The sequence below is a fragment of the Schistocerca cancellata genome, chromosome 1 (assembly GCF_023864275.1).
Source record: "Schistocerca cancellata isolate TAMUIC-IGC-003103 chromosome 1, iqSchCanc2.1, whole genome shotgun sequence".
NCBI lineage: Eukaryota > Metazoa > Arthropoda > Insecta > Orthoptera > Acrididae > Schistocerca > Schistocerca cancellata.
The window spans coordinates 696994776-697022201 of NC_064626.1; the positions used below are offsets into that span (position 1 = coordinate 696994776).

Below are 27426 nucleotides of genomic sequence, written 5' to 3' on the forward strand. Positions count from 1 at the left end.
GATTGGGAGCAGGGGTTGTGTAGGAATGGACAAGTATATTGTGTAGGTTCGATGGACGGCGGAATACCACTGTAGGAGGGTTGGGAAGGATAGTGGGCAGGACATTTCTTATTTCAGGGCATGACGAGAGGTAATTGAAACCCAAGTGGAGAATGTAATTCAGTTGCTCCAGTCCCGGATAGTACTGAGTTACGAGGGCAATGCTCCTCTGTGGCCAACTGTGGGACTTTGGGAGGTGATGGGAGACTGGAAAGATAAGGCACATGAGATTTGTTTTTGTACAAGGCTGGGAGGATGATTATGGTCAGTGAAGGCTTCAGTGAGACCCTTGGTATATTATGAGAGGGACTGCTTATCAATGCAGATGGGATGACATGGGTGGCCAGGCTGTATGGAAGGGCTTCTTGGTATGGAATTATTGGCAGCTGTTTAAGTGGAGGTATTGCTGGTGGTTAGTAGGTTTGATATGGATGGAGGTACTGATGTAGCCATCTCTGAGGTGGAGGTCAACTTCTAGGAAGGTGGGTGTTGGGTTGAGTAGGACCAGGTGAAGCAAATGGGGGAGAAGTTGTTGAGGTTCTGGAGGAATGTGGATAGGGTGTCCTCACCTTCAATCCAGATAGATGTATAGCTGTCATCAATGAATCTGAACCAGGTGAGGGGTTTAGGATTCTGGGTTTTTAGGAAGAATTCCTCTAGATGGCCCATGAATAGGTTGGCATAGGATGGTGCCATTCGGGCCCATAGCCGTACCCCGGATTTGTTTGTAGGTAATGCCTTCAAAGGAGAAGTAAATGTGGGTGAGGATGTAGTTGGTCATGGCGGCTAGGAAGGGGGTTGTTGGTTTGGAATCCATAGGGCGACTGAAAAGGTAATGTTCAATAGCAGTAAGGCCATGGGAATTAGGAATGTTAGTGTACAGGGACGTGGCATCAATAGTGATGAGAAGGGCACCGTGTGGTAAAGGGACAGGAACTGTCGAGAGTCAGTGGAGGAAATGGTTGGTATCCCTTATATTTGAGGGTAGGTTCCGAGTAATAGGTTGAAGGTGTTGGTCTACAAGAGCAGAGATTCTCTCAGTGGGGGCACAGTTACCGGCCACAATGGGTCGTCCTGGGTGGTTGGGTTTATGGATTTTAGCAAACATGTAGAAGGTAGGAGTGCAGGGAGTGGTAGGGGTAAGTAGAGTGATGGACTCTGGGGAGAGGTTCTGGGATGGGCCTAAGGATTTAAGCAGCAACTGGAGATCTTGCTGGATTACTGGAATGGGGTCAATGTGGCAACATTTGTAGGTGCAAGTATCTGACAGCTGACGGAGTCCTTCCGCCAGGTAATCCTTGTGGTTCAAAACAACGGTGGTGGCACCTTTGTTTACAGGTAGGATCATAAGGTCGGGATCATTTTTTTAGATGGTGGACTGTGGTTCTTTCTGCGGATGTAAGGTCCCGACCACTTCCTCCACCGACTCTCCTGTCCTTTTATCACACGGTGCCCTGCTTGTCACTATTGATGCTACCTCAATGTACACTAACATTCCTAATGCCCATGACCTTACTGCTATTGAACACTACCTTTCCAGACGTCCTATGGATTCAAGACCAACCACCTCCTTCCTATTCGCCATGACCAACTATGTCCCCACCCACAATTACTTCTCCTTTGAAGGCAGTACAAAAAAATCCAGGGTACGGCTATGGGCACCCGAATGGCACGAATGTATGGCAACCTATTCATGGGCCATCTAAAGGAATCCTTCCTAGAAACCCAGAATCCTAAACCACTCACCTGGTTTAAATTCATTGATGACATATTTGCTATCTGGATTGAAGGTGAAGAAACCCTATCAACAATTTCTCCCCCATCTACTTCACCTGGTCCTACTCAACCCAACAAGGCACCTTCCTAGATGTTGACATCCACCTCAGAGATGGCTACATCAATATCTCCATCCATATCAAACCTACTGACCACCGGCAATACCTCCACTTTGACAGCTGCCACCCATTCCATACCAAGAAGTCCATTCCGTGCAGCCTGGCCACCCATGGTTGTCGCATCTGCAGTGATGAGCAGTCCCTCTCAAAAGATACCGAGGGTCTCACTGAAGCCTGCACTGACCGTAATCATCCTCCCAGTCTTGTACAAAAACAAATCGCCTGTGCCTTATCTTTCCAGACTCCCATAGCCACCCAGAGCCCATGCAGCCACAGATGTGCATTCCCCTCATAACTCAGTACCAACTAGGATTGGAGCAACTGAATTACATTCTCTGCTCTGGTTTCAATTACCTCTCATCATGCCCTAAAATGAGAAATGTCCTGCCCACTATCCTTCCCACCCCTTCTACAGTAGTATTACGCCAGCCACCGAACCTACACAATATACTCGTCCATGCCTACACAACTGCTGCTCCCAATCCCTTGCCACATGGCTCATACCCCTGTAATAGACATTGATGCAAGACCTGTCCCATACATCCTCCTAACAGCACCTACTCCAGTTCGGTCACTAACATCACCTATCCCATCAAAGGCAGGGCTACCTGTGAAACCAGTCGTGTGATTTACAAGCTAAGCTGCAACGACTGTGCTGCATTCTATGCAGGCATGACAACTAACAAGCTGTCTGTCCACATGAATGGCCACCGATGAAGTGTGGCCATGAAACAAGTGGACCAACCTGTTGCTGAACACGCTGCCGAACATAATATCCCTCATATCAATAACTGCTTCCCAGCATGTGCCGTATGGATCCTTCCCACCAACACCAGCTTTTCTGAAATGTGCAAGTGGGAACTTTCCGTGCAATACATCCTACGTTCCCGTAACCCTCCTGGCCTTAACCTCTGTTAGTCACTGTCCTCACCCACCCAGCCCCCTCCCTGTCCCCATTCCAGCGCTACAAAACCGTCATTTCACCGCCACACCTAGTCTTTTAATTTCTTTATATTTCTCTGCTTTCTGCTAATTACCCCCTCCCCCCCCCCCCCCCCCCCCCCCCGCCCTTCCCAACCTTCTCTCCTGCCCTCCATCTTAAGTACACCACTTCACTGTCCGCTACCTCCTACACCACTTCACTGTCCGCTACCTCCACCATACTATCCCTCCCCCTCCCTGCCCCAGCTTCCTCCTTATCCCCACCCAGTTGTCACCCCTGCCATGCACTGGTGCTGCTGCTTGCAGTGTGGTGTCAGTTGTCTGAGACTGCAGACATGTGTGCAACTTGTGTTTACGTGAGTGTGTGTGTATGTGTGTCTATTGCTGACAAAGGCCTTAATGGCCAAAAGCTATAATTGTGTGAATCTTTTTGTTGCTATTGCGACTCTGCATGTCTGCTATATGGTGAGTTGCAACTTTCCTCTTTAATATTGGTACCCCACCCAAACCACACAACCACCCTTTATTATCTTCCTAAGATCCACAAGCACAGTTACTGTGGCCGTCCCATAGATACTGGCTTCAAAGCATGCACCAAATGTATATATGCTGTAGTTGATCAACATTTACAACCCTTAGCACAAATCCTTCCCTCCTATATTGTAGATGTAACCATTTCCTAGACCATCTGAAATCTGAGCTCGTTCCACTCCCACCACACCTCTTGCTTGTTACTATTGATACCACCTCCCTCTATACCATCATCCCCCATGTACATGGTCGATTTGCTGCTGAACATTTCCTCAATCAGTGCCCACCTGATTCCAGATCTATGACAGCTTACTGCTCACCTTAATCAACTTTATACTTACCAAGAACTTTGAGGGGCAGACAATAAACAGGTCAGGGGCACAGTCATGGGAACCAGAATTCCCCTTCCTCTGTCAACCCTTTCATGGGTTACTTGGAGGGATCATTCCTGGGATCCATAAGCCTTCAGCCCATGGTTTGGTTTTGATACTGTGATGACATCTTTGCCATATTGAGAGGCGGCTGACCTGTTAAAATTCTTTGTCTCTCAAAATACATTCTCCCAATTAATTTTCATGTGGTCCTTTTCTGAATCCCATGAAACTTTCCCTGATGCTGATCTCATTGTCACCAAAAGTCAGCTACACTCTTCTGTTCTCATTAAACCTACGACAGACAAACAATCCTTACATTTCAACAGTTGGCATCCTTTCCACATCGAAAGTTCCCTCCCATACAGCCTTGGCAGTTGAAGCAGCTGTATTTGTTCAGATGCAAACACCACCATTCTCACCTCATCCTTCGCTGTATGTAATTACCTCACCAGCCTAACTCAAAAGCAGATTTCCCGTGCCATCTCATCCAATCCTGGTACTGCTGATCCCTCAAAAATACACCTCTTGTAACTCAGTGTTGTCCTAGACTTGAAAGTATTAATCGGCTACTCTGACAGGGCTGTGAATTCCTAAATAATGCCCTGAAATGAGGTCCATTCTGACATTTTGCCCACCACACCTTGAATAGCTTTCCACCGCCCTCCCAATCTCCGTAGTATCCTTGTCAGACCCTATGCTCCTCCTGCACCCATTTCCCTGCCCTATGGCCCCAACCCCGTGACGGTCTGCACTGTAAGACTTATCCTATGCATTCTCATACCATCACCTATACCAACCCCTTGACTGGCAAAACATATACTATCAAAGGGAGACACCTGTGAAACAACAAGTCATATATCAGCTGGTGTGTAAACACTGTCCGATCTTTCACATCGGCACAATATGACCAAGTTATCAGTTAGAGTAAATCGGCACAGGTAGAGGATGTATACTGGCAAAAAAACAGTATCCTGTTGCAGAGCATGCTCTACAACATGACAGTCATGGCCTCAGTGCCTGTTTCGCCGCTCGTGCCATCTGGATTCTTTCCCATGACACCAGTGTCTCAGAACTCCACAGTGAGAACTGGCATTACAGCATGTCCTTAGTTCTTGCCACCCACGTGGCCTTAATTTATGTTAATTCTATGGTCTCAGTATTTCTTAACAGTAACTACTCCTTTCTTCACACTCTTTTAGTTTTCTATATCTTTTATTTTGTGATCTAGTTGTCCCTTCCCACCTCACACATCTATCATGTACAATGGGCTAGGCAATCCCCAATAATTAGTCTTTCCCTCTCATCCTGTTCTGTAAGTCTCCCATGACCTGGGGTTCTGGGTAACTTTTCTGAATTCTATCCATTTCCTAAACCTTGCCAGCCCTTTTCCTTCACCTCTCTTCCTTCCTTTTCAAACCTCTTGCCAGTAGGAGGACCCACTGGCTCTGAAAGCTGACAGATTTAAATACCTTTATATGAGTGTTCTCCTGCCACTGCTTAGTGAGCGTATGTTTGACGTGTGTTACATTTTTGTATGGTTGATGTTAAATTTACCCCTCTGCCCTCCTTTTCCAAAATACTTCCATTTGTGATTTCATCTTGTATTGCTGCGTGTACATGTTAGTCATAATAAATACCTGCACATTTGGATTTTTGTTTATATTCAAGTTTTACATGCACACTCATTTTGTGTATTTTACACTGCGCAATTTATTATAACGTTAATACAAGAAAAACTGATTTGATTCCTATTACAGCAGATTTCATTCTTTACATTATAGTTCACTCTATTAACATGCTCATGAGCCATGGTGTTGAAACTAGAGTGTTTCTGAAAGTGTCGGTGAAAGTGTGTGTGTACAAATCAAAAGCGTTGAAACTTTATAAATTAACCAGTTCTATGTGATTTCTATATCTTAGGTTTCAAGTAAGTTCCTAAAATTTTCTGCATAACCATTTTATTAATTTCATTATTCTTCTTACCTGTCAGGTACTTTGTAGAGCTGTTAAATAGTGAAGGTCCAATAAGACTGCAATACATTATTAAAAAATGGGAAAGCGCTAATTTTCAAGAAGTGAAGACATTTTTACCACAGTATGATGGTGAGTCCTACATAAGTGCCTGACACAGTTCAAAAACCTGATAATCATTGTGCATCAGCAACAATCTCTTTGTAGTAGAGGTTTTTCTTCTATGTATAAATATATTTTCATACCATTTTTGTTATTACAGAAGATATCATAACAGTACATGGCTTTTCATGTAAACACTTTTTTTATTTTCCAGGTATTGTTAAGTTCCTACTGGCATCCTGTCAGTGCGCAGTTGTAGAGGACACAATATGCTTAGCGAAGGATCTTCCAATTGCTTATAACACCAGTAAAACTGATTTAGTGGATGGTCTGAATTTCACTTTGATGGACGTGTCTTCTTTAGAAGACAATGGGACAGAAAATAATAATCGTTTTGTAGATAGTAGTGTTAAGAATGGGAGCATTTCTAATAATAGTGATAAAGCAGCAGTAGATATAGTAACAAATTATTTGGCTAATAGTTCTTTCACCAAGTTAGAAAATAGAAACAGTGATTTGCCATTATCTAACATACCGATTTTCATCCCAGCTTCAGAAGAAAATGAAACAACAGATATTGCTGGTATTAATGATAGTTATGCTGAGAATGCTAATAATAAAATGTTGATGGACGTTGGGCATAAAAGTGAGAATAATTTTGTTAAGTCAAGTGATAACAATACAATAGAAATAATACAAAAATCACCAGATTATCCCACAATTTTAGAATTTGAAGATCATAATCACAATTCACAGACATCTGAAATGCCCACTGATTCTGAAGATTCTGTAGTTAAAGAGATGCAGCTTTCAAACCTGAAGCAAAGTTACAAAGTATTGTTTGGTGGAATGCAGTCTAATAGTGTGGAAGAAAGGCTACCATTAGATAATTTAATAAGTGCTTCAACAAGTAATACAGCTTTACAGTCTAGCAGACAATCATTCATTGTAACAGAGCAAATGAAATTTAAGTATGATGACAGGGAGGAACATTTGTCAGAAAATAAAGCTGATAACATTTCTGTACAGACAGAAGGGAGAAAGAGGCCATATTTTGACTATGAGTTCGAGTCCAACATTCTACCAGAAAACCTGAAAGAAGAAGAGTTCTTAAACAAATCAGTGATAGCTTCGTTACGTTATCCTCAATGTGCATTTGATGAAAATGAAGATTGGGTAGATGAATCTGTTTGTGACATAGATGTTAATATTGCACCACCACCACCACCAGCAGAATTCAGAGATGAGGCTGTTCTGCCACAAGGTAAGAAAAGCTGAAAACAAAATTCTTGTAACTTTGTGTTTGTTAAAAATTGTGTGTGGAACTCTTACTTTTCATTCCTTTTCCTGAAGTATTTTGTTTAAAATTCCTTCTGTTATGTATATTAACCAAAATGTTAATATTTTGTCAAACTGTAGCAAAATGTAGGAAGACCTGCAGATGATAGGTGTGGGGACTAGCAGTTGACCAAAAACATCGGATATACGAGTATATCACTGGAAACAGTAACAGCAGTAAAATACTTAGCAGTAAATTGTCCAAAGTGATATAAAGTGGAATGATCACATAAAACTAGCTGCAGAAAAAGTTAATGTCAGGCACAGAATCATTGGAAGAATCATGAGGACATGTAACTCATTCGATCAGTTCTTGAATATTGGTGACCAGTCTGAATGCTCAACAGATTTCACTGGGGGGTCTCACAAGAGAGGCATTGTGTGTCATATATTTATTGTTAAATTTCATTCCAAGAGGAGTCAAGCTACATGTTATTTCCTTCCACATACGTCTTGTAAAATGGACATGACAAGGAAAGAAATTAGTGCTTTAGGGAGACTTGTCTCACTCCTTCCTTTAATAAATGGAAGAGAGAGTGGGAGAAATGGTGGTACTAGAAACGCCTGCCACCACCCACGGTATAGGTGTAGATGTCAAGTAAATACATTTTTATTTTTTTCTGAAATTGTTGGAACAGTATTTATACAGACCAAAACTAGTTACAAAGTTTACTGTACATTGGGATATTTTGAAAATAAAGCAAGTGTGTGGCTTAATAAAATGAGTTTATCTAGTGAGAATTACTGATAAGCCATTAAGTTTCTCTGAAGTATTCTAAAAGGTACAAAACTGTGTGAAAGATGGCAACAGGCTTTTGGTTTGCTATTTTTTCTACAGTTACCACTTTGTCTCTGTTACTTACTGTGCCCAATTGCAAACTGAACCATATTCCTGTTGGTGATGTGAGCTTCAGCCTCTTCTCAGACTCATAGACGCCTGCTCAGTTGCTGTTAGTAACCATGACATTGCACATCAAATTCACATGAAATATTCAGGTCTTTCTCATCTAGTGTCACATATCTGCCATTTACCTTTGTCTACCATCATCGTACGATTGCTGGCAACAGCCACGATCCAACCTACATATGGTCCAAGCTCGTAAAATGTATTTTGTTCTGTTTTTGACTGTCCTTTATATTCTGCATCCATACATAAGAGTCTATCAAAAGAGGATAATGTGTGTGCAGAAAGTAAAAAGTAATGGTTCTCATATTCATTTCTGTTGTATGTTATACTTTATTTCTTGGAAGTTGGAAAGAAACATTACTATCGTGTCAACAGGTCTACATTTAATTTTCCTCAGTAAATTCTCCCTGTATGGCTGCCATCTGTTAAGGATTTCCATAATTATTACAGATTTATCAACATAATTTTGAGTTATGGGAAGTTACTAAAAAATTATGGGAAATACATTTTATCTCTTGATGTTTGTTTTTATTTATTTATTTATTTATTTTCTTCTAAAAATTGAAAAAGTTACTGTTTTCAGTCCCTAATCATATACTACTAAAATCTATTATGGATTGTAATGGTTTCCTTCTTGAGTCCACAGTAAGACTGTTTGCAGAAGATTTCGTCACCACAGCCTACAAAAGACATGTTTACACTGAGCATGAAACGTATTCTGCAACATTGTTCAGGGCTAGAACTGTACTACCAACATTTGCAACATGTTGCCAACATCTTGGCAACAAAAAACAAGTGTTCCATGCCCATGTCAGTATACAACAGTAAAGTCTCTCATTTCCCAGTATTGCAGAAGCAGCAGCGGCAACAGCAACAACAAGATTCTTTATCTGACTAAGGGAAAATTTATCATTAGCGAGTTCCGTAAGCTGCTATCATACTAGAGTACGGTGACAAAAAATAAGTAAATAAATAAATAATGTTGTTTGTAAATAAGTTACATAAAACTGCAACCAGTCACTTTTTTGAATAATTATGTTATATTCAAAGAACCAGTTTTCGAACCTTTTCAGGTTCATCTTCAGATGGTTTCTGAAACATCATTATTTCTAGCATAATGCTGGGTGCTGGCTTGCAATAGTATGGGCAGAAAAAATGGAAAAAAAGCTGCCCATAGTGTCGCAAGCCAGCACCCAGCATTATGCTAGAAATAATGATGTAACTTTCAGAAATATCTGAAGATGTGCTTGAAAAGGTTCGAAAACCGGTTCATGGGATGAAACATAACTATTCAAAAAAAGTGACTGGTTGCAATTTTATGTAACTTACATTCAATTAATCTATCTAAAAACAAAGATGATGTGACTTACCAAACGAAAGTGCTGGCAGGTTGATAGACACACAAACAAACCCAAACATACACACAAAATTCAAGCTTTCGCAACAAACGGTTGCTTCATCAGGAAAGAGGGAAGGAGAGGGAAAGACGAAAGGATGTGGGTTTTAAGGGAGAGGGTAAGGAGTCATTCCAATCCCGGGAGCGGAAACACTTACCTTAGGGGGGAAAAAGGACAGGTATACACTCGCGCGCGCACACACACACACACACACACACACACACACACACACACACACACACACACACACACACATATCCATCCGCACATACACAGACACAAGCAGACATTTGTACATTTGTAAAGGCCTTTACAAATGTGCACACACACACACATATCCATCCGCACATACACAGACACAAGCAGACATTTGTAAAGGCCTTTACAAATGTCTGCTTGTGTCTGTGTATGTGCGGATGGATATGTGTGTGTGTGTGCACGCGAGTGTATGCCTGCCCTTTTTTCCCCCTAAGGTAAGTCTTTCCGCTCCCGGGATTGGAATGACACCTTACCCTCTCCCTTAAAACCCACATCCTTTCGTCTTTCCCTCTCCTTCCCTCTTTCCTGATGAACAACCGTTTGTTGCGAAAGCTTGAATTTTGTGTGTATGTTTGTGTGTGTATCGACCTGCCAGCACTTTCGTTTGGTAAGTCACATCATCTTTGTTTTTAGATATATTTTTCCCACGTATTTAGATATATTTTTCCCCATTCTTCATGCAGTTAAACCTATTTCACCTTCTTTTTGCAACATTTTCCAAATGCCATGCCATGCCATGCCATGCCATGCCATGCCATGCCATGATTCTCTTTAATAAAACATTTCACTGGTACCTTCCATAGCATGTTTCTACATGAGTAAATGGGTATGTCAGCACTTAGTGTTACCATGTTCCAGTAATACAGTTTGCTTCATCTCAGATATACAAGTCTTACTTAGTTCAGTAACATTGCCAGAACCTTTCTTACCGTGCAGAATCAAAAAAAGTTAACAAAAGCTGAATATTAAAAAATTGAAACAGTGATAGGAACTGACCTTTGCTTGCCAGGAGTTTTAGATGATCCACCTGGATGACATTAGGAAAAGCTCCCCATCCTCTTAAAGCTTAACATACTCTCCTGTATATAAGTAAGATCTCATAATTTATATTGTGCAGTAGGGTGGAGCAAACAATTTTTCTGCTTCTTTGTGCCAAAGCAGGCCTCTTCAATCACTTCAAATAACCTCCTGACAAAGTGTGTGTGTGTGTGTGTGTGTGTGTGTGTGTGTGTGTGTGTGCGTGCGCGCGCGCCCCCCCCTCTCCCCCCCCCCCCCCCCACACACACAGAGAGAGAGAGAGAGAGAGGTAAACTAAAAATGAGTGCTGCAATTCTGTTGTGCAACAATGTGTCTGCTAGCTAACATTGGCAGCAACTGGAGATAAGTTAATATTTTCTTACTTGTGCTGATTTTTTTCTGCTACTTTCAGCACTAGTACTAAGTGAGTTCTTTTCATGGACAAACAGTTATTTTCTGTCTCTTTTTTTATTGCCTACATTTTATGCATAAGGACTCAAATCAGTATCGTGCTCAGTTTCTACAAGCTAGGAAAGATTCCATCCTCCTCTCCCTTTCCCTCTCCCACTCCAATGATACATTTACTGAAAAAGAACTATAGACATTACCACTAATTGAGAACAATGTTATTCCCTTGAAATATATGCAATCAGTCTCAGAAATTATTCGGTATTGTGCATATATTTTATGTTGATGTGCAGAAAACTCTATTGACAGTCCACCATAGATGAACTTGAAAATTTTCCTCCATTCATTTTCCAGTTATCTATTTTGTCCTTCTGTTCTACCTAAACTGAAGGAAGTGCAAAGATTTTTAAAAGACAACACTTGTCTTCAGGAGTAGAGAGGCCCAAGTCACCATTTGTCCAGATGTAGGTTTTCAGGATTCCTAAAAATACCTTCTTGCAAATGACGGAATAGTTTATTTGAAGCGGCTATGTCTTATTTCCTTCTTCATTGTTTCCCAGTGATAATATGGTCTTGTACTCCATCTCTAATGATTTTATCATTGACCAGATGTTTAACCTCAATCTGATCTCTTTCTTTCCTTTCTTCATTCATTCATTCTGTTTCTTCTGAACCTTTGGTCACTCATTTTGTGTTTGGTCAGGCTATTTATATTACTAAATGGGTAAAAAAGTCATCCAGTTGCAGGTTGCCTGTTTAACGGCTTCCAAGGGCTAAAAAAATTCTATTTTCTGTATTTTATATAACTACTTACTAAATTTAAAATATTTTCATAATCTACTAATTAAGGGTGTAATTTTACATCAAAGGTTTGACACCGTAAGTCAAGTAGTAAATTGTGTGTCTTCAGGTAGCATAATTCATGGCACATAAATTATCCAGACTTTATTCATCCACTGTTTGAGAATGAGAGCACTTACCGACTTTCAAAATACTTCAAACGGTTCCTAAACATTTTATTACTTTCACCCCCATTAGATAATGAAACCATCATCAGGCATGACATTTTAATATAGCATCTCTTTACTACTAACCCTAGTAGCTACCCGTTTTGCAAACTGTATTCACATGTACCACTGAAGATATGTACAAAATTGTATCGTTTTTGGACACAGTTTTATTGGTCTGTGCATGAATAATCTGAAACTAATGTGCCTTCAACGATAAAGGTTTTACATGCTTAATGCCAAATATTCAACACTTTTCATTTTAAAAATGTTTAGATATTTGAAGCTGTTTTATATGTGTGAATGTGAAACCTTGAAAAATCAGGGGCTGGACAGATTATTGGTTGTAGCTACACTTTTGGATAGCAATAATTAGAAAAGTTGCTTTCATTGAATACATGTACATAATTTTACCAGCAACTTAAAATGGTAGGTTTAGCATCTTGATATACAATTGAATACATTTGTTCTATTTAGTATTGGAGGGAAGCATGGAGGGAGACCAAGAGATGGATGCACCAAGCAGATTCAGAAGGATGTAGGTTGCAGTAGTTATTCGGAGATGAGGCTTGCACAGAAGGCTTGCACAGGATAGAGTAGCATGGAGAGCTGCATCAGACCAGTCTCTGGACTGTAGACCACAACAACAACATGTTTGTTCTGGCAGGTGGACAGAATGCTGACATTAGTGACCAGTCATAACTGGCATGCACTTGAATACATGCAGAATGACAGATGTTGCAATTTGCTGAGCATTGACACTAGGGTGGACATCGCTCTCTCCCTGTGGACAGTACATCAAATTTCCTACAAAACCTGCAGAGATAAATGTAGAGAACCGTATAAGAGGTGCAATTACTAACATCAACAGTGAAAACAGTTATAGAGCAGTGATTTCAGTGAATACCAATGAGCTGCAACTACACACAAACTGTTACCTAATGATCCTATGAGCATTACTGACGAAAATGAGGATTTGCTTGTAAAACTTACATTTGATAAAACAGCATGTAATATGTTTGAATTGGTGCAGTATTACACCCGGGAATTCGAGATATCTCAGAATGTTATTTAAATGTAATATGATAGTCCATACCAAATCTAAATGTGTTTAGTGACATTAAATACACTAAAGATTGGTATTAAAATTCAAAGTGAAAGGATATCAGTGACAAGATTCACTGATGTTATTGCTACCCTCAATGAAAGTGAAGAATAATTACAGGATCTCTTGAAAGTAATGAACACACTAAAGATTACAGAATAAGGATTGAGAGTAAACTGAAGAAAGATGAAAGTAGTGAGAAGTAGCAGAAATCAGAACTGCAAACTTAAAATCAGAATTCGGGATCATGAAGTAGACAGTGTTAAAGACTCCTCCTAACTAAGCAGCAAAATAACCCATGATGGAAGGAGTAAGGAAGACATAAAGAGCAAACCAGCACTGGCAAAAAAGGCATGCCTGGTCAAGAGAATTATACTAGTATCAAACATAGGCCTTAACTTGAGGAAGAAATTTCTGAGAATGTACAACTGGAGCACAGCATTTATGGTGGTGAAACATAGATTGTGAGAAGATCTGAAGAGAAGAGAATTGAAGCATATGAGATGCGGTGCTACAGATGAATGTTGAAAATTAAATGGGCTGATAAGGTAAGAAATGAGAAGGTTCTCTGCAGAATTGGTGATGAAACGGATATATGGAAAACACTGAAAAAGGAAGGGACAGGATAAGAGGACATCAGGAACTAACTTTCATTGCACTAGAAGGAGGTGCAGAGAGTAAAAACTGCAGAGAAAGACGAGATTGGAATACATCCAGCTAATAATTGAGGACATACGCTGCAATTTGTACTCAAAGATGAAAAGGTTGGCACAGGAATTCATGGTGGGCTGCATCAAACCATTCGGAAGACTGAAGAACAAAAAATACATTTGGTCCATTTTGCTCTGACAGTATAACTATTTCAGAACATGTTGGAATGTGGATTAATGCCAGCAGCTGACTGGTGGCAGATAGGCTACACGTACCTTCTGCACGACTACCCTGCTTGCTGGTTCTCTGAGACTGAATTTGTTCTGTGGTGTTGTGATGACTGCCTCATTAGGTGGGTGGTAGGTGGTCATTTTAGTTCCAAACTTGAGAGAACTAGGTGACAGTGGTATTATTGTTGATTGTTTAAGGGCTTACTGGCCATGATACTTCATACTGTGCATATCGTAGCCTGAAAACACATTGCTTAGGTGAGCAAACCCATCATGATGAAGTTAACCGTGTCAATCAGCCATCAGTCCATCTCTGATACCTCACTTATACCACTAATCTTGTGGTGATGTCCTAGTTTTTTAGGTAGCATGTATGAAATTTGGCCCTCAACGATGGGAATTATTTGTTCAAAGGTTAGGTATGCCTGCTTAAATTGCTGTTTAATTACAACTGTCCTCACTCCATAACTCCATAAAAACAGTCATCTGACATGGTATCAACAGCCGTGGCCAAAAGTCAAAGAGACATGTCTGTTCATAGGATCCCAAGTACATAACAGTTTGTTGGATGCTGCTACATGGAGATTAGGCAGGGTGGCATAAACATCATAAAGCTTGTCGTGTTTCACCTGGGATATGTTTCAGATTCATCTGAAGTTGGTATGAAAACTTCAGATTTCCTCTTTTTGAGATAGTATTAAATTAATTCTTTTTCTCAGTAGAACTCACCAATTATGCTTCAAAATATAGATAACTTATAAGTACATCAGAAACTCACCAAGTGGTGGCAGGAGAAAACACATGGAAAAGATAAGGAAAAAGCATAAGCTTTTGAAGCCAGTGGCTCCTCCTCATGGCAGAAGGGTTAAATGGAAAGGAAGAGTAGTGCAGGAAAAGGACTGGTGTGGCTTAGGAAATGAAGAAAGTTACGGAAAAGTTGCCCAGAACCTCGGGCCAGGGGAGAATTACTGGACGGGATGAGAAGGAAAGACTGACTGTTGGTGCCTGCCCTTAGGATGAGATTTGAAAATATGAGAACTTACAGGTGCACAAGTGCCAAAACACTATGACTACTGCCCACTATAAGATTGAATGCCACCTGGTGTATGGGTGAAACAGAAACAAACATGGAATAATTCTAGAAATGATATATGCTACCAGTCACTTAAATGACTTCAACAAAGATCATATTGTTATGGCCAAGTGCCTGAGAAAGAAAATCTTCTAAAAGGCAGTGCTGGTCAGCTGGTACTTGATACTGTCGTGAGCACATATGGAAAGTAGTTGAAGACCAGTGAAACCACAAGTTGGCAATAAGGTGTTGGGCATCCATGCCTCATCACAGAACATGGAGGTTGGAGACTTGCTCACTCTGTGGCTGATATGTTGATGGAGTACAGTGGTGGTGCAGAATCAAATGTTTTGGAGTACACCATCTAGCACAAATTGTTGAACAAGGTGTTCCACATCAAACGATCCTGTTGTGTTCTCATGTTGATGCAGTGATGTCACCAGTTACTTTTCCAGTGGGCATAAGATCACCCAGATTGAATTGTGGACCGGTGGAAACATTTCGTTTGGACTGGTAAAGAAAGTTGTTGATTGTTGTAGTGTTCTTTCCCTTTACTGTTATCTTCCAATATATTTTCCCCAGTATTTTAATACGTTAAAGTATAAGGATCTAGTTTCAGTTCTTGCTTTCTGTGGGATTCTTCAGTTCAGCATGCAGACACACACGTGCGTATACTGCCCACCCCCTCTCTCTCTGCCCTCTCCCCATCTCTCCCCCCCTCTCCCCATCTCTCCCCCCCTCTCTCTCCCCCCTCTCCCCCTCTCTCTCCCCTATCGCTCCCCCCTCTCCCCTATATCTCCCCCCTCTTTCCCCTCTCTCCCCCCTCTCTCTCTCTCTCTCCTTACCCTCTCTCCCCCTTCTCTTCTCCCCCTCTATCCCCCTCTCCCTCTCTCTCCCCTCTCTGTTCTCCCCCTCTATCTCCCTCCCTTACTCCCCCTATCTCTTCCTCCCACTCTATCACTCACCACTCATCCCCTCCCCACTCATCCCCTCCCCCTCTTCCCCTCTCCCACTTCTGCCCTCTCCCACTTCTGCCCTCTCTCACTTCTGCCCTCTCCCACTTCTGCCCTCTCCCACTTCTGCCCTCTCCCACTTCTGCCCTCTCCCACTTCTGCCCTCTCCCACTTCTGCCCTCTCCCACTTCTGCCCTCTCCCACTTCTGCCCTCTCCCACTTCTGCCCTCTCCCACTTCTGCCCTCTCCCACTTCTGCCCTCTCCCACTTCTGCCCTCTCCCACTTCTGCCCTCTCCCACTTCTGCCCTCTCCCACTTCTGCCCTCTCCCACTTCCCGCCCTCTCCCACTTCCCGCCCTCTCCCACTTCCCGCCCTCTCCCACTTCCCGCCCTCTCCCACTTCCCGCCCTCTCCCACTTCCCGCCCTCTCCCACTTCCCGCCCTCTCCCACTTCCCGCCCTCTCCCACTTCCCGCCCTCTCCCACTTCCCGCCCTCTCCCACTTCCCGCCCTCCCTCGTCCTCGTCCATTTGCCCGCTTCTGCCCTCGCCCACTTCTGCCCTCGCCTGCTTCTGCTCTCGCCCACTGCTGCCCCCGTCCCGTCCCCTCGCCCCCGTCCGGTCCTATCCCCTCGCCCCCGCCCCGTGCCCCCACCCCTGTCTCCCCACCCCTACCCTCACCCCGCCGGGCCCACCCCCTCGCCCTCACCCCCACCCCTACCCTCACCCCGCCGGGCCCACCCCCTCGCCCTCACCCCCACCCCAGTCCCCTTGGCGCCGTTAACGCCCCCTCGCCCTCTTCCCCTCTTCACCTCCACCTCATCCCCTCCCCTCTTCTGCCTCCCACCTCTCACCCTCACACTTCTTCCCCTCCCACCTCATCCCCTCCCACCTCTTCCCCTCGAACTCTGATCCTCCCACCTCTTCCCCTCCCCCTGACACCTCTTCCTCTCCCATCTCTTCCCCTGACACCTCTACCCCACCACCTCCTCCCTCTCCCTCCCCCGCCCCCTCTCTTCCCCCCATCTCTTCCCCTGACACCTCTACCCCACCACCTCCTCCCTTGCCTCCTTACTTCCCCCGCACCCTCCCTCTCCACCGCACACTCCCTCTCCACTGCCCCCTCCCTCTACCCTGCACCCTCCCTCTCCACTGCCCCATGGCTCTACGCTGCACCCTTCCTCTCCGCTGCCCCATGCCTCTACCCTGCACCCTCCCTCTACATCACCCCCTCCCTCTACATCACCCCCTCCCTCCACATCACCCCCTCCCTCCACCCTGCCCCCTCCCTCCACCCTGCCCCCTCCCTCCACCCTGCCCCCTCCCTCCACCCTGCCCCCTCCCTCCACCCTGCCCCCTCCCTCCACCCTGCCCCCTCCTCTCGACCCCTCGCTTGCCCCCTCCTTTCGACCCCTCGCTTGCCCCCTCCTTTCGACCCCTCGCTTGCCCCCTCCTCTCGACCCCTCCCTTGCCCCCTCCACTCGACCCCTCCCTTGCCTCCTCCTCTCCACCCTTCCCTTGCCCCCTCCTCTCGACCCCTCCCTTGCCCCCTCCTCTCGACCCCTCCCTTGCCCCCTCCTCTCGACCCCTCCCTTGCCCCCTCCTCTCGACCCCTCCCTTGTCCCCTCCTCTCGACCCCTCCCTTGCCCCCTCCTCTCGACCCCTCCCTTGCCCCCTCCTCTCGACCCCTCCCTTGCCCCCTCCTCTCGACCCCTCCCTTGCCCCCTCCTCTCGACCCCTCCCTTGCCCCCACCTCTCGACACCTCCCTTGCCCCCTCCTCTCGACACCTCCCTTGCCCCCTCCTCTCGACACCTCCCTTGCCCCCTCCTCTCGACACCTCCCTTGTCCCCTCCTCTCGACACCTCCCTTGCCCCCTCCTCTCGACACCTCCCTTGCCCCCCTCCTCTCGACACCTCCCTTGCCCCCCTCCTCTCGACACCTCCCTTGCCCCCTAGTCTCGACACCTCCCTTGCCCCCTCCTCTCGACCCCTCCCTTGCCCCCTCCTCTCGACCCCTCCCTTGCCCCCTCCTCTCGACCCCTCCCTTGCCCCCTCCTCTCGACACCTCCCTTGCCCCCTCCTCTCGGCACCTCCCTTGCCCCCTCCTCTCGACCCCTTCTCGCTCCCACTTCTCGCCCCCTCCTCTCGCTCCCACTTCTCGCCCCCTCCTCTCGCCCCCTCCTCTCGCCCCCTCCTCTCGACCCATCCCCTCGCCCCATCCCCTCGCCCCATCCCCTCACCCCATCCCCTCCTTTCTCTCCCCTTCTCACACTGCTACCTTCTACATGCTTCTTAAAGTTCATAAACCCAACCAACTAGGACACCCCATAGTAGCTGGTTACTCTTCCCTCACAGAGACAATCTCTGCTGTCAAAGACCAGCATGTTCATCCTATTACCTATAACCTACACTCGTTCATAAAAGATACCAGTCATTTCCACCACTGACTCTGCACAGTTTTGTTCCTTTACCACATGCCACCCTGCTCGTCAGTATCGATTCCGCCCCCTCTGCACTAATATTCTCAGTGCTCTTGACCTTGCTGCTATTGAACACCTGACTAACTCTAAACTTACAACCTCCTTACTGGCACTATGGTCATCATTATCCTCACCCGCAATTGCTTCTCCTTTGAAGACATTATCTACAAACAAATTCATGTTCACTTCAATGGCACCATGTTACGCTGTTCCTGTTCCTGAAGAGTTTAGAGGAATCCTTCCTAACCACCCAGAATCTCAAACCTGTCACCTGGTTGCCATATACTGATGACAGCTTCATGATCTGGGCCAACTGTAAAGATTCCCTATTCTGACCATATCCACCCTCTTGTTGCCCAAAGTAGATTTATCAATTTTTGTAATAAATTACTAATTGTGGTGGCTGGTCACATTTTTACAGCGACACTATGATAGTGACACACTGCAGCGAGAGATAGTGATGGTCAAGTGTAAATAACCAGTTTCATTAATAATACTCAACTTTTTTATTGCTCTTCTTTGTTGTGAGTTGATGTCTCGATATCTATTTCCTTTCTTTGGTTTAGGTTTTTATGCTTGTCTAGAGGATGATTAGGTTGCTTCTAACAAAATTTGTGTACAAAGGCACATATTTTCAGTAGTTCACTTCACAGTACAAATCAATAAAAACACACAACTTGTTCTCCATCCACACACTTTAGACTTGTACAACCAACTGAACAAAAGACAAAGATTTACTTCTAACAACATGTAGCAAAGAAATTACTATCATATAGTGATCTATTTATGCAAATTCATCCTTGGAACAAACGTTTAATTAACAAAATACAAATAATTGTTTATCTTTCTTGAGAAGTCCATAATCATAATCATAATTACATTAAGTGTTTGTATAAGTTGTCGTTTAAACATTTTTGTGTGGCTATGTAGTAATGGATTTCTGGTTTGTATGTTTTGAATCGGTATCGGTCGTTTCATATGGTCCAAGATCGATTCGTACATTGATCTCACTATAACCTGTTTTATTACAATAGCCCCCAAAAATTTTGAAAGCATACAATGTGAGAAACATTTTGATACAATATAATAAAACTGGTTATGCTAACAAGTTTTGGAGTACAACAAATCAATAGTCCTGGATTCTTTAGTTCGTAATATACAGCATTTTGGTTACCTTAGCATCAGTGCTTCATTCAAATTAGGTCAAGAGCAAAATTTCACTTTACAAAGTTCTTTTCTCGTAAATTTTCAAAACAATTTCAAAGTCTGGCCTTTTACCTACACTGTAGCTCTCAAATTATTGCCAAATATTACATAACATATATGGGATAAGCAAAGATGGTACATATAACAGTGATTTTATCATATTGCCGTGACAATAGAACTTGCATCTCATGAAAAAGTCTATATACCATCATTTATAAATCTGTCTTCAGTAGGTGAAATATTGCTTGGTAATGTCCTATGACTGAAAGAAAGCATCTTAGTCCATATAGAGTTATTTGAAGTGCTTTAAAGAAAATAAAGCAAAATACTTTAGATAACAGGGCAAAATTAATGTACTTAGTTGGGAATGTATTACTTTTTCTCATAACACCAATGAAATTTTTGTGTAATAACATTTTACAACATCTTACTTCCAAATTTACCTTTCATGCAGAACATTGAACCCTCAGCATATAAAAATATGCTACAACAAAAATTACTACTTACCCTATTTTGCAAGGTGTTTTTTGTGACATGGCAGGGGCTTCCCTGTCAGATAAGCTCATCCACAGAAGTTGTAGTGACATAAATAGGATAATCCCCAGATTTAAAAAAAGAAGAGCACAGTGGGATTAGAACCCAGTGTCCCTTTGTATGCTTTATAATACCTGTCCAATTTTTCATAATCTCTTCTGCCTAAACAACTTTTCACTAAAATCCAGTTTGAATCATGGTTTTGGCTCCTTCTAATTTTGTTACACATTGCACTGATAATTGTCTCATCATGTATACCCTTCATATATCTGATTTTAAACTCTTTCCCCATTTTGATCAAAATTTTCATTACTTTTGCCCCATGGCATATTTGGCAAAGCATCTGCAACAATATTGTCTACACCTTTACTATATTTAATTTCACAATCAGATTGTTGTAAATACGTTCCCCATCTGGTAAGTCAATTGTGATATAGTCTACATTCCTGTACGTAGCGTAATGCTTTGTGGTCCAAATATGTAATTACTTTATGTCCCAACAAATAGGCCCTAAATTTAATAAATGCCTCGTAAATAGTTAACAATTCTTTTTCGGTAACTGTTTAAGATTTATCATCTTTTAACAACATTCTACTTACAAACGCTATTGCCTCATGTATGATTTCCCCTTTAACTTCTTTTTCCTGAAATAGTTCTGCTCCCAAATCATAATCACTACTATCTGCGCGTAAGCAAATTGGTAGGCTAAAATCTGTAACAAATTTTGATTATTTAATTCTTTCTTAATGTTTTCAAGTACCTCCTGGCATTCTTGAGTCCAAACCCAATTGCTGTTCTTTTTAAGTAAGTTGCTTAAAAAGGATGCTTTCAAACTTCGCCCACTTACTAATTTTGATAAAATCCACATAAGCCATTAATGACTTCTATTTTTTTCTACTACATGGTGCTGGAAAATCTGAGATTGATTTAACCTTATGAGGATCTAGCAAGATTTCTTTCTTCGTAATTACATGATTAAGAATTTTAGTTCGGGGATGACAAATTTACATTTTTTTAGTTTGAGTCATACCTCCTTGTCTAAATTTTTCACATACCTGCTTCAGCAGTTCTAAATGCTTTTCCAAACTTTCTCCAGTTATCAAAATGTCATCTGCATAAATGGTAAGTTATCCTACCCGATCTTGGCCAAGTACATAATCTAACACTCTTATAAACCCGGCTACAGGTGAGTTCAAACAAATAGGTACTACACAGCATTGGTAAAATCTACCTTTATAAAGAAAGGCAGTATCTTTATGAGATTCAGGAGCTAAAGATACCTTATGAAATCCAGAAGTTAAATCTAAACTGGACATTATCTGAATATTTGTAAATTTGTGTAAAAGTTCATCAGTGTTTTCAGGGTGATCTGTTTCCCTGTACAAATACTTGTTCAGATGCCTAGAATCCAGAACCAATCTCACTCTTCCATCTATTTTTGAAACAGTGACTAATGGCTTGTTATATGGCCCAACACTTCTCTCATTGATATCATAGACTTCCATCATATGAAACGCTTTCTCAACTGCAACTCTCTTAGCTGTAGGCAAACAATATGGCTTTATGAAAAATGGTTCATCTGGTTTTGGCTGTAAAGGGCACTGATATCCACTCACTATACCTGGAATATTACGAAACACGTCACTATACTTCTGCAACAAAGATTCCAATGCCCATTTCTGATTATCAGTTAACCCTTTTACTTCTCAAATCTTGGTGTCTACAAGTTCTTTAAATTCTGCTTCCTCTGTATCTAATCCTGGTATATCTTTGACTATGAATCCACTGTCTTTTAAATGTTGTGTTCTATTTATTTTACCCTCCTTATAAGATATAGATGATTTCATAACATTAGTACAAATACAATCCCCATCAGGTTCATTGATAATCAAGTTTTGCCCTCTCCAATCAAAACCTGCATTCACATTAACTATCCATGTCATGCCAAGGAGAAGACCCTCAAAAAGATCTTGAATTGTTAAACATCCATGCGTAAAAGTCACTCCCTCAATTGTAAAAGTTATTTTGCACCTTCAATCCTTACTCCAATTACAGGTAATTCCATGTAGTCCTCATTATGTTTTCATCTTACTTAAAGGTTCAGACACTCCTGAAATTTGGCTGCCTGTGTCGTCAAGACACCTGCTTTACCATGATCCTATTCTGACCTTAATGAACGGACAGCAAACTTCAGTACATTTTTCAATTTTTTAACGTCCTCTTATAACAGATCACCTTCTATCTCTTTAAAACTAAATCCTCTAATATCATTGTCATTCTTACCATTTTCATTGCCTTGGAACACTTTCATGAAATTAACCCAGACATCATTATCACTGACACTGAGAATTCCATCAGTCAGTATACACTTACCTGTTTCACTTTGTTCAGCACTGTGGTACTTGTCCTTAAGTTGTTTTACAATAACTTATTTAATTTTATTCCACTAGTCTGGAAATATATTCTCAACAGAATCACTATTTAACCACATATTATGTAAAAAAGAGTCATTCTCATTCATAACATTAAGCAGCTTGCTTTCACTGTCATAACTGGTAACTGAATTAGTGTGATCATATATAGAAATTAAAAAGAGTTTTGTTTGCTGTGATACTGTCATTAACATCCTTTAATCCTTTAACAGTGTCCTTGGGTATCTCTTCAGAATTATAACCACTACTACATATTTCCTTACTAATACCTAATGCCTCCAGTTCTTCTTAAAAACAAACGAAATACTTCCTTTCTCATTACTATACTAATCACCACTTACCTTGGATTTATTGTATTCAATAATATCACAAACATCTTCAATCAATGGAAAATCCAAGATAGAAAGTAACAATATTGTGAAAAGGAAAGTTGCTACTCACTATATAGCGGAGATGCTGAGTTGCAGATAATCACAACAAAATGACTGTCACAAGTAATAGCTTGTCTAAATATTTTAAAAACTCGTCTAGTGCATCATATGACCCATAGACTAGGTCCCACTGTACCTCAGCTGGTAACCTCCTTTTTGAAGTATCAATGTGGGTGAGTTCATCAAAAGATTTGCTCAAATGAGCTAATTTTTTTAATTGACTTTGCAAAACTCCTTTATATTAGTACACACTTCCCTTTAATTTGGTCAGTTGAGAAATTCACTTTTTATTCTAGCTTGTTCGGTTTCTGACCAATATTTATCTAAAAATCTTTTCTCAAAATCTACATAGGTTGTATCATCATTAGGATACTGATTAGCCCAGCTTTACGCTTCACCTTTACCTTCACCTTCACCTTCATGTTCATGCTTCACCTTCCAGAAACTTCTTAACAAACTTGATTTTCTTATCATCAGTCATATTAGACACAAAATAATCTCTGCAATGCTGCAGAAGATTTACAGGATGTAAACTACCTTCACCTGGAAAGTATTTTATTGGAATGTTGCAACACCTGGAAACAATATTGTTAGCAAAATTTCAATTAATTACGTCATTAGACAATTCTTCAACTTTTTTACACAAAACAGAAACACTACTTTCTAGGATGATAGTTTTGTTGTTATTTAATTTTGCATTTTGTGCATATTTACTGCCTACTGTATTCGCCTTTTCAGTAAAACTAATTTCGACAAATGCCAGTTTGGTGTCAACAATAGTTTGCAAAATAGAAATTTGACTATTTACATTTTTGTCCACAGTACTTATTTCCTCATGAACTTTTTTGAAAGCAATTTTGTTTGTTTTTCTATCTTCAGTGCTCTCATCTTTGACATTTTTGACATCATTGTTGAATTTTAGTTTAATTTCTTTCATTTTAGACTACACACACTTTACTTGACCACCTAACCTCTCAATTTTTTGATTGATGTCATTTAATTGAGCAGTATTTTTACCAGTATAATCAAATAATGGTTCTATTGAATGACCAGTTTTTGTGAACTGGTTCTTACTTTTTTGTTCATGATTTTCAAGTTACTCATTTATTTTTGCAAACTGCTCTATACTCATTTTTATTAACTGATTGTCATTGCACATTTTTATTAACAATGACAGCATGTTACATATATCATTATAATCATCTTGTTTTAATTCATCAGTTTGTTTTTCCTGCTTTTCAGGTTTGACACTTAAGTTTTCCTGTTCTTGTTTTGCTACACTGTATAAGTCTCCCATGTCTGTATTACCCTGTACTGTTTCAGAATCTTCAGTGACTACCATTGTTAATAATTGTGCAACGAATCACTTCGCCAAAAATAATATTTCCAGTACTTAACTTTGCTGTTGGAGGTCAACATTGTTAATTATTCACTTTACTTTTTATTTTTCATCCTTTTTGTCTTCTTGTTTATGAACTCCTTTTTGTTGTGTTGCTGTTTTGTAGCTGTGATTCATATCTGCTCAGTTGTTCACAAAAAATTTTCATAATATCTTTTAATCTGCAACAAGAAAAATATTCCAACACATTATTCATGTTTCACTGTCAGAAAACGCTGGACGACCCAAATTAGTAAGTTACTAATTTGGGTGGCGGGTCACATTGTTACAGCACTTGCCACATTGTGACAATGACACACTGCAGTGAGAGATAGTGACGGTCGAATTTAAATAACCAGTTTCATTAATAATATCTTTCTTGTTGCTCTTCCTTGTTGTGAGTTGATGGCTCAGCATCCATTTCCTGCCTTTGGTTTAGCATTCTATAATCATTAAGAGGACGACTGGGTTATTTCTATCAAAAATAAAAGTACACTGGTGGACTTTCTGGAGAATTAGACATATATTTTCAGTCATTTTGCTTCACAATACAAATTGGTAAAAACACGCACAACTTATTCTTCATCCACACACTTCAAACTATTGCAACCAACTGAACAAAATACAAATATTTACTTCTAACAGCGTGTAGCAAAGAAATTACTATCATATATCGATCTTATTTATGCAAAATCATTCTTATGACATACATTTCATTAACAAAATGCAAATAATTATTTATCTTTCTTGAGAAGTCCATAATCATTATTATAATTACATTAAGTGATTATATAACTTGTCATTCAGACATTTTTGTGTTGCTGTATAGTAGTGGATTTCTGTTTTGTATGTTTCAAATACAGTATCGGTCATTCCATATGATCCAAGATCTATTAGTACATTTATCTCACCATAACCATTTTTATACACTAGCCACACTTCTCTAGGATCTCAACACCTTCTCCCTCATTTGCTTTGATCCAATTCCCATCAACCCAACAAGTCTCATTCCTCGATGTTAACCTCCACTGTTGTTGTTACATTTAACTGTATGGACATATCTGCACTTCAGTTTCATAAACTGTCAAACATATCTCCTATAAGACCTGCTTATGGTACTCTTTGTCACTTATGTCGTGGACACTGCTGTTCTCATGTGGTTGGTGGCCGTTGGGCTCACTGTAAATAGAGTTATATAGTGGATCTGCTAAATATTAGCCAGCAGACAAGGTGAACATGTTATTCATCTTCACAGGAATGAAGACTCTGGTATGCTGCAATGTGAACAGATTGAGAATAACTTAAGCAGGTCTTAAAGAAGATATATTTTCCACCTTGTGCAATGGAATTGCAGATGATTTCTGATAGCAGACTTTGTTATTGGTATACATTAACAACTGATGGTTTCCCTTTGAACTTAATAATATGCCAACAGTGTGGAATGCATCAGAAATCAAAATGCTATAATGAACTTTTGACGTGTGCTGAGAGTTGATCCATGTATATAATATAAAATTGGTAGCAACTTAATAATTTTTTTTTTTTACAGCAGCTGATGACGCAGTTATACAAATATGCTTTCATGGTGCCTAAGTTTTCCTAGATGCTCACCATTTAGGTGGATGTACCCTTCATGTACGTTTTTGATTGAAGGCTGTATTGTGCTAGGTGGTTGTCTTGTTACTGTATATGGCCTTTGGAAAAAGTTTGTTTTCTGTAGCCAACATGATTTCATCAACGTACGAGAGTATCTATGACAGTTGTTTGTCTTGGAGATGTGTATCTGTTCATAGTATTGTGTCACAGGCCTATAATAGTTTCTTGTGATTTTGTTGCCAGCTGTGACTGAACAGAACAACAGTACTAAAATCATAGACATTTCATCACTAGAGCTGCCATTAGACATTACAGAGCCAGCATCAACTGCTGAAACTTGTGTATTTCCTGAAGAACCAAATGTCGAGGATATAATGAAGCAGATTCCAGGAGAATTGGAAAAGGTAACAAAACCTGCTTTTTTTATAGTAGATATGATTGTCTGCTATTAGAAATAGTAATTGCCATAGATTTTGTTTGATGATTATAACATATTGGTTCACCCATTCACAATTTTCTCAAATCCAAGTCAATAACGAGGATTTTCATATGCAAATTTGGCCCTGAATAAATTTATATCCTTGAAGTAATGCATCATTTGTATCCACATGGTCCATTAGTCTACACCGGATTATTCCTTCTCCTGTACCCAGTTTCAAGTACTATGTTGTTTTAAGTTCTTTTTTCTGTTAATGGCACTAAGAATATTACAAATTATATTAGTCTAGATGAAAGTATATAGCTCATTCAATATAAAGGTTATACTTGAAGTGAGTACTTAGATTTTGTAACCAAATGTTCCTATTTGACGAGCTGTAGCAAAATGTAGACATTGAAAAACATAGAAGAAATGACTTTCGAAAGGATATGCATGAAACCACAGGCAAACAGGGTAAAACTCATAACAATATGTTTCATCATTTACAGTAGCATGGTTTCTTGGCTTGCATGTGTTTCAAACAAAATGATTATTCACTCTTTTTTTTTTCAGAATTTTCCTTCTAAAAAAAATGGAAAATGTATCCCCCTAAATCAGGCATGGGCAGGCATTGGTGCCCATGGGCCTGATTCACATTACTTAAGCTCACGGAGTGACTCATCAAGTGACGTGACAGCAGTACTGCTTGCACATAAAGTCAAAACAGCAGTGTCTGTGACATTAATGTGTAAGAAGTAACGCACCAATGTGAAACACACCCTATCCTACTCACCATGCCAACAAATTATCCCTCAAAATACGTTTTTGAGAGTACATTCATTTTTGTTCACCCATCTTCAGATGTTTTTATCTATTTACACGTAATGAACATTCTCACTTTGCTTATGACATTTTACAATAGCTGTCTCGCAAAATTCTGCAGCACCATTAGTAAAAAAACCATATTCACAACAC

General features: G+C 41.0%; 1 protein-coding gene across 5 annotated transcripts in view; it reads left to right on the forward strand.

Moving 5' to 3' along the window:
* LOC126184526 (uncharacterized) overlaps nt 1-27426 on the forward strand; it is a 338097-nt gene that overhangs the window by 180221 nt on the left and 130450 nt on the right. For all 5 annotated transcript variants that reach the window (XM_049926932.1, XM_049926965.1, XM_049926957.1 and 2 more), the window contains 3 exons: nt 5772-5884; nt 6069-7118; nt 26277-26437. In XM_049926932.1, the coding sequence (XP_049782889.1) occupies nt 5772-5884; nt 6069-7118; nt 26277-26437 (1324 nt within the window). The remainder of the gene's footprint in view (nt 1-5771; nt 5885-6068; nt 7119-26276; nt 26438-27426) is intronic.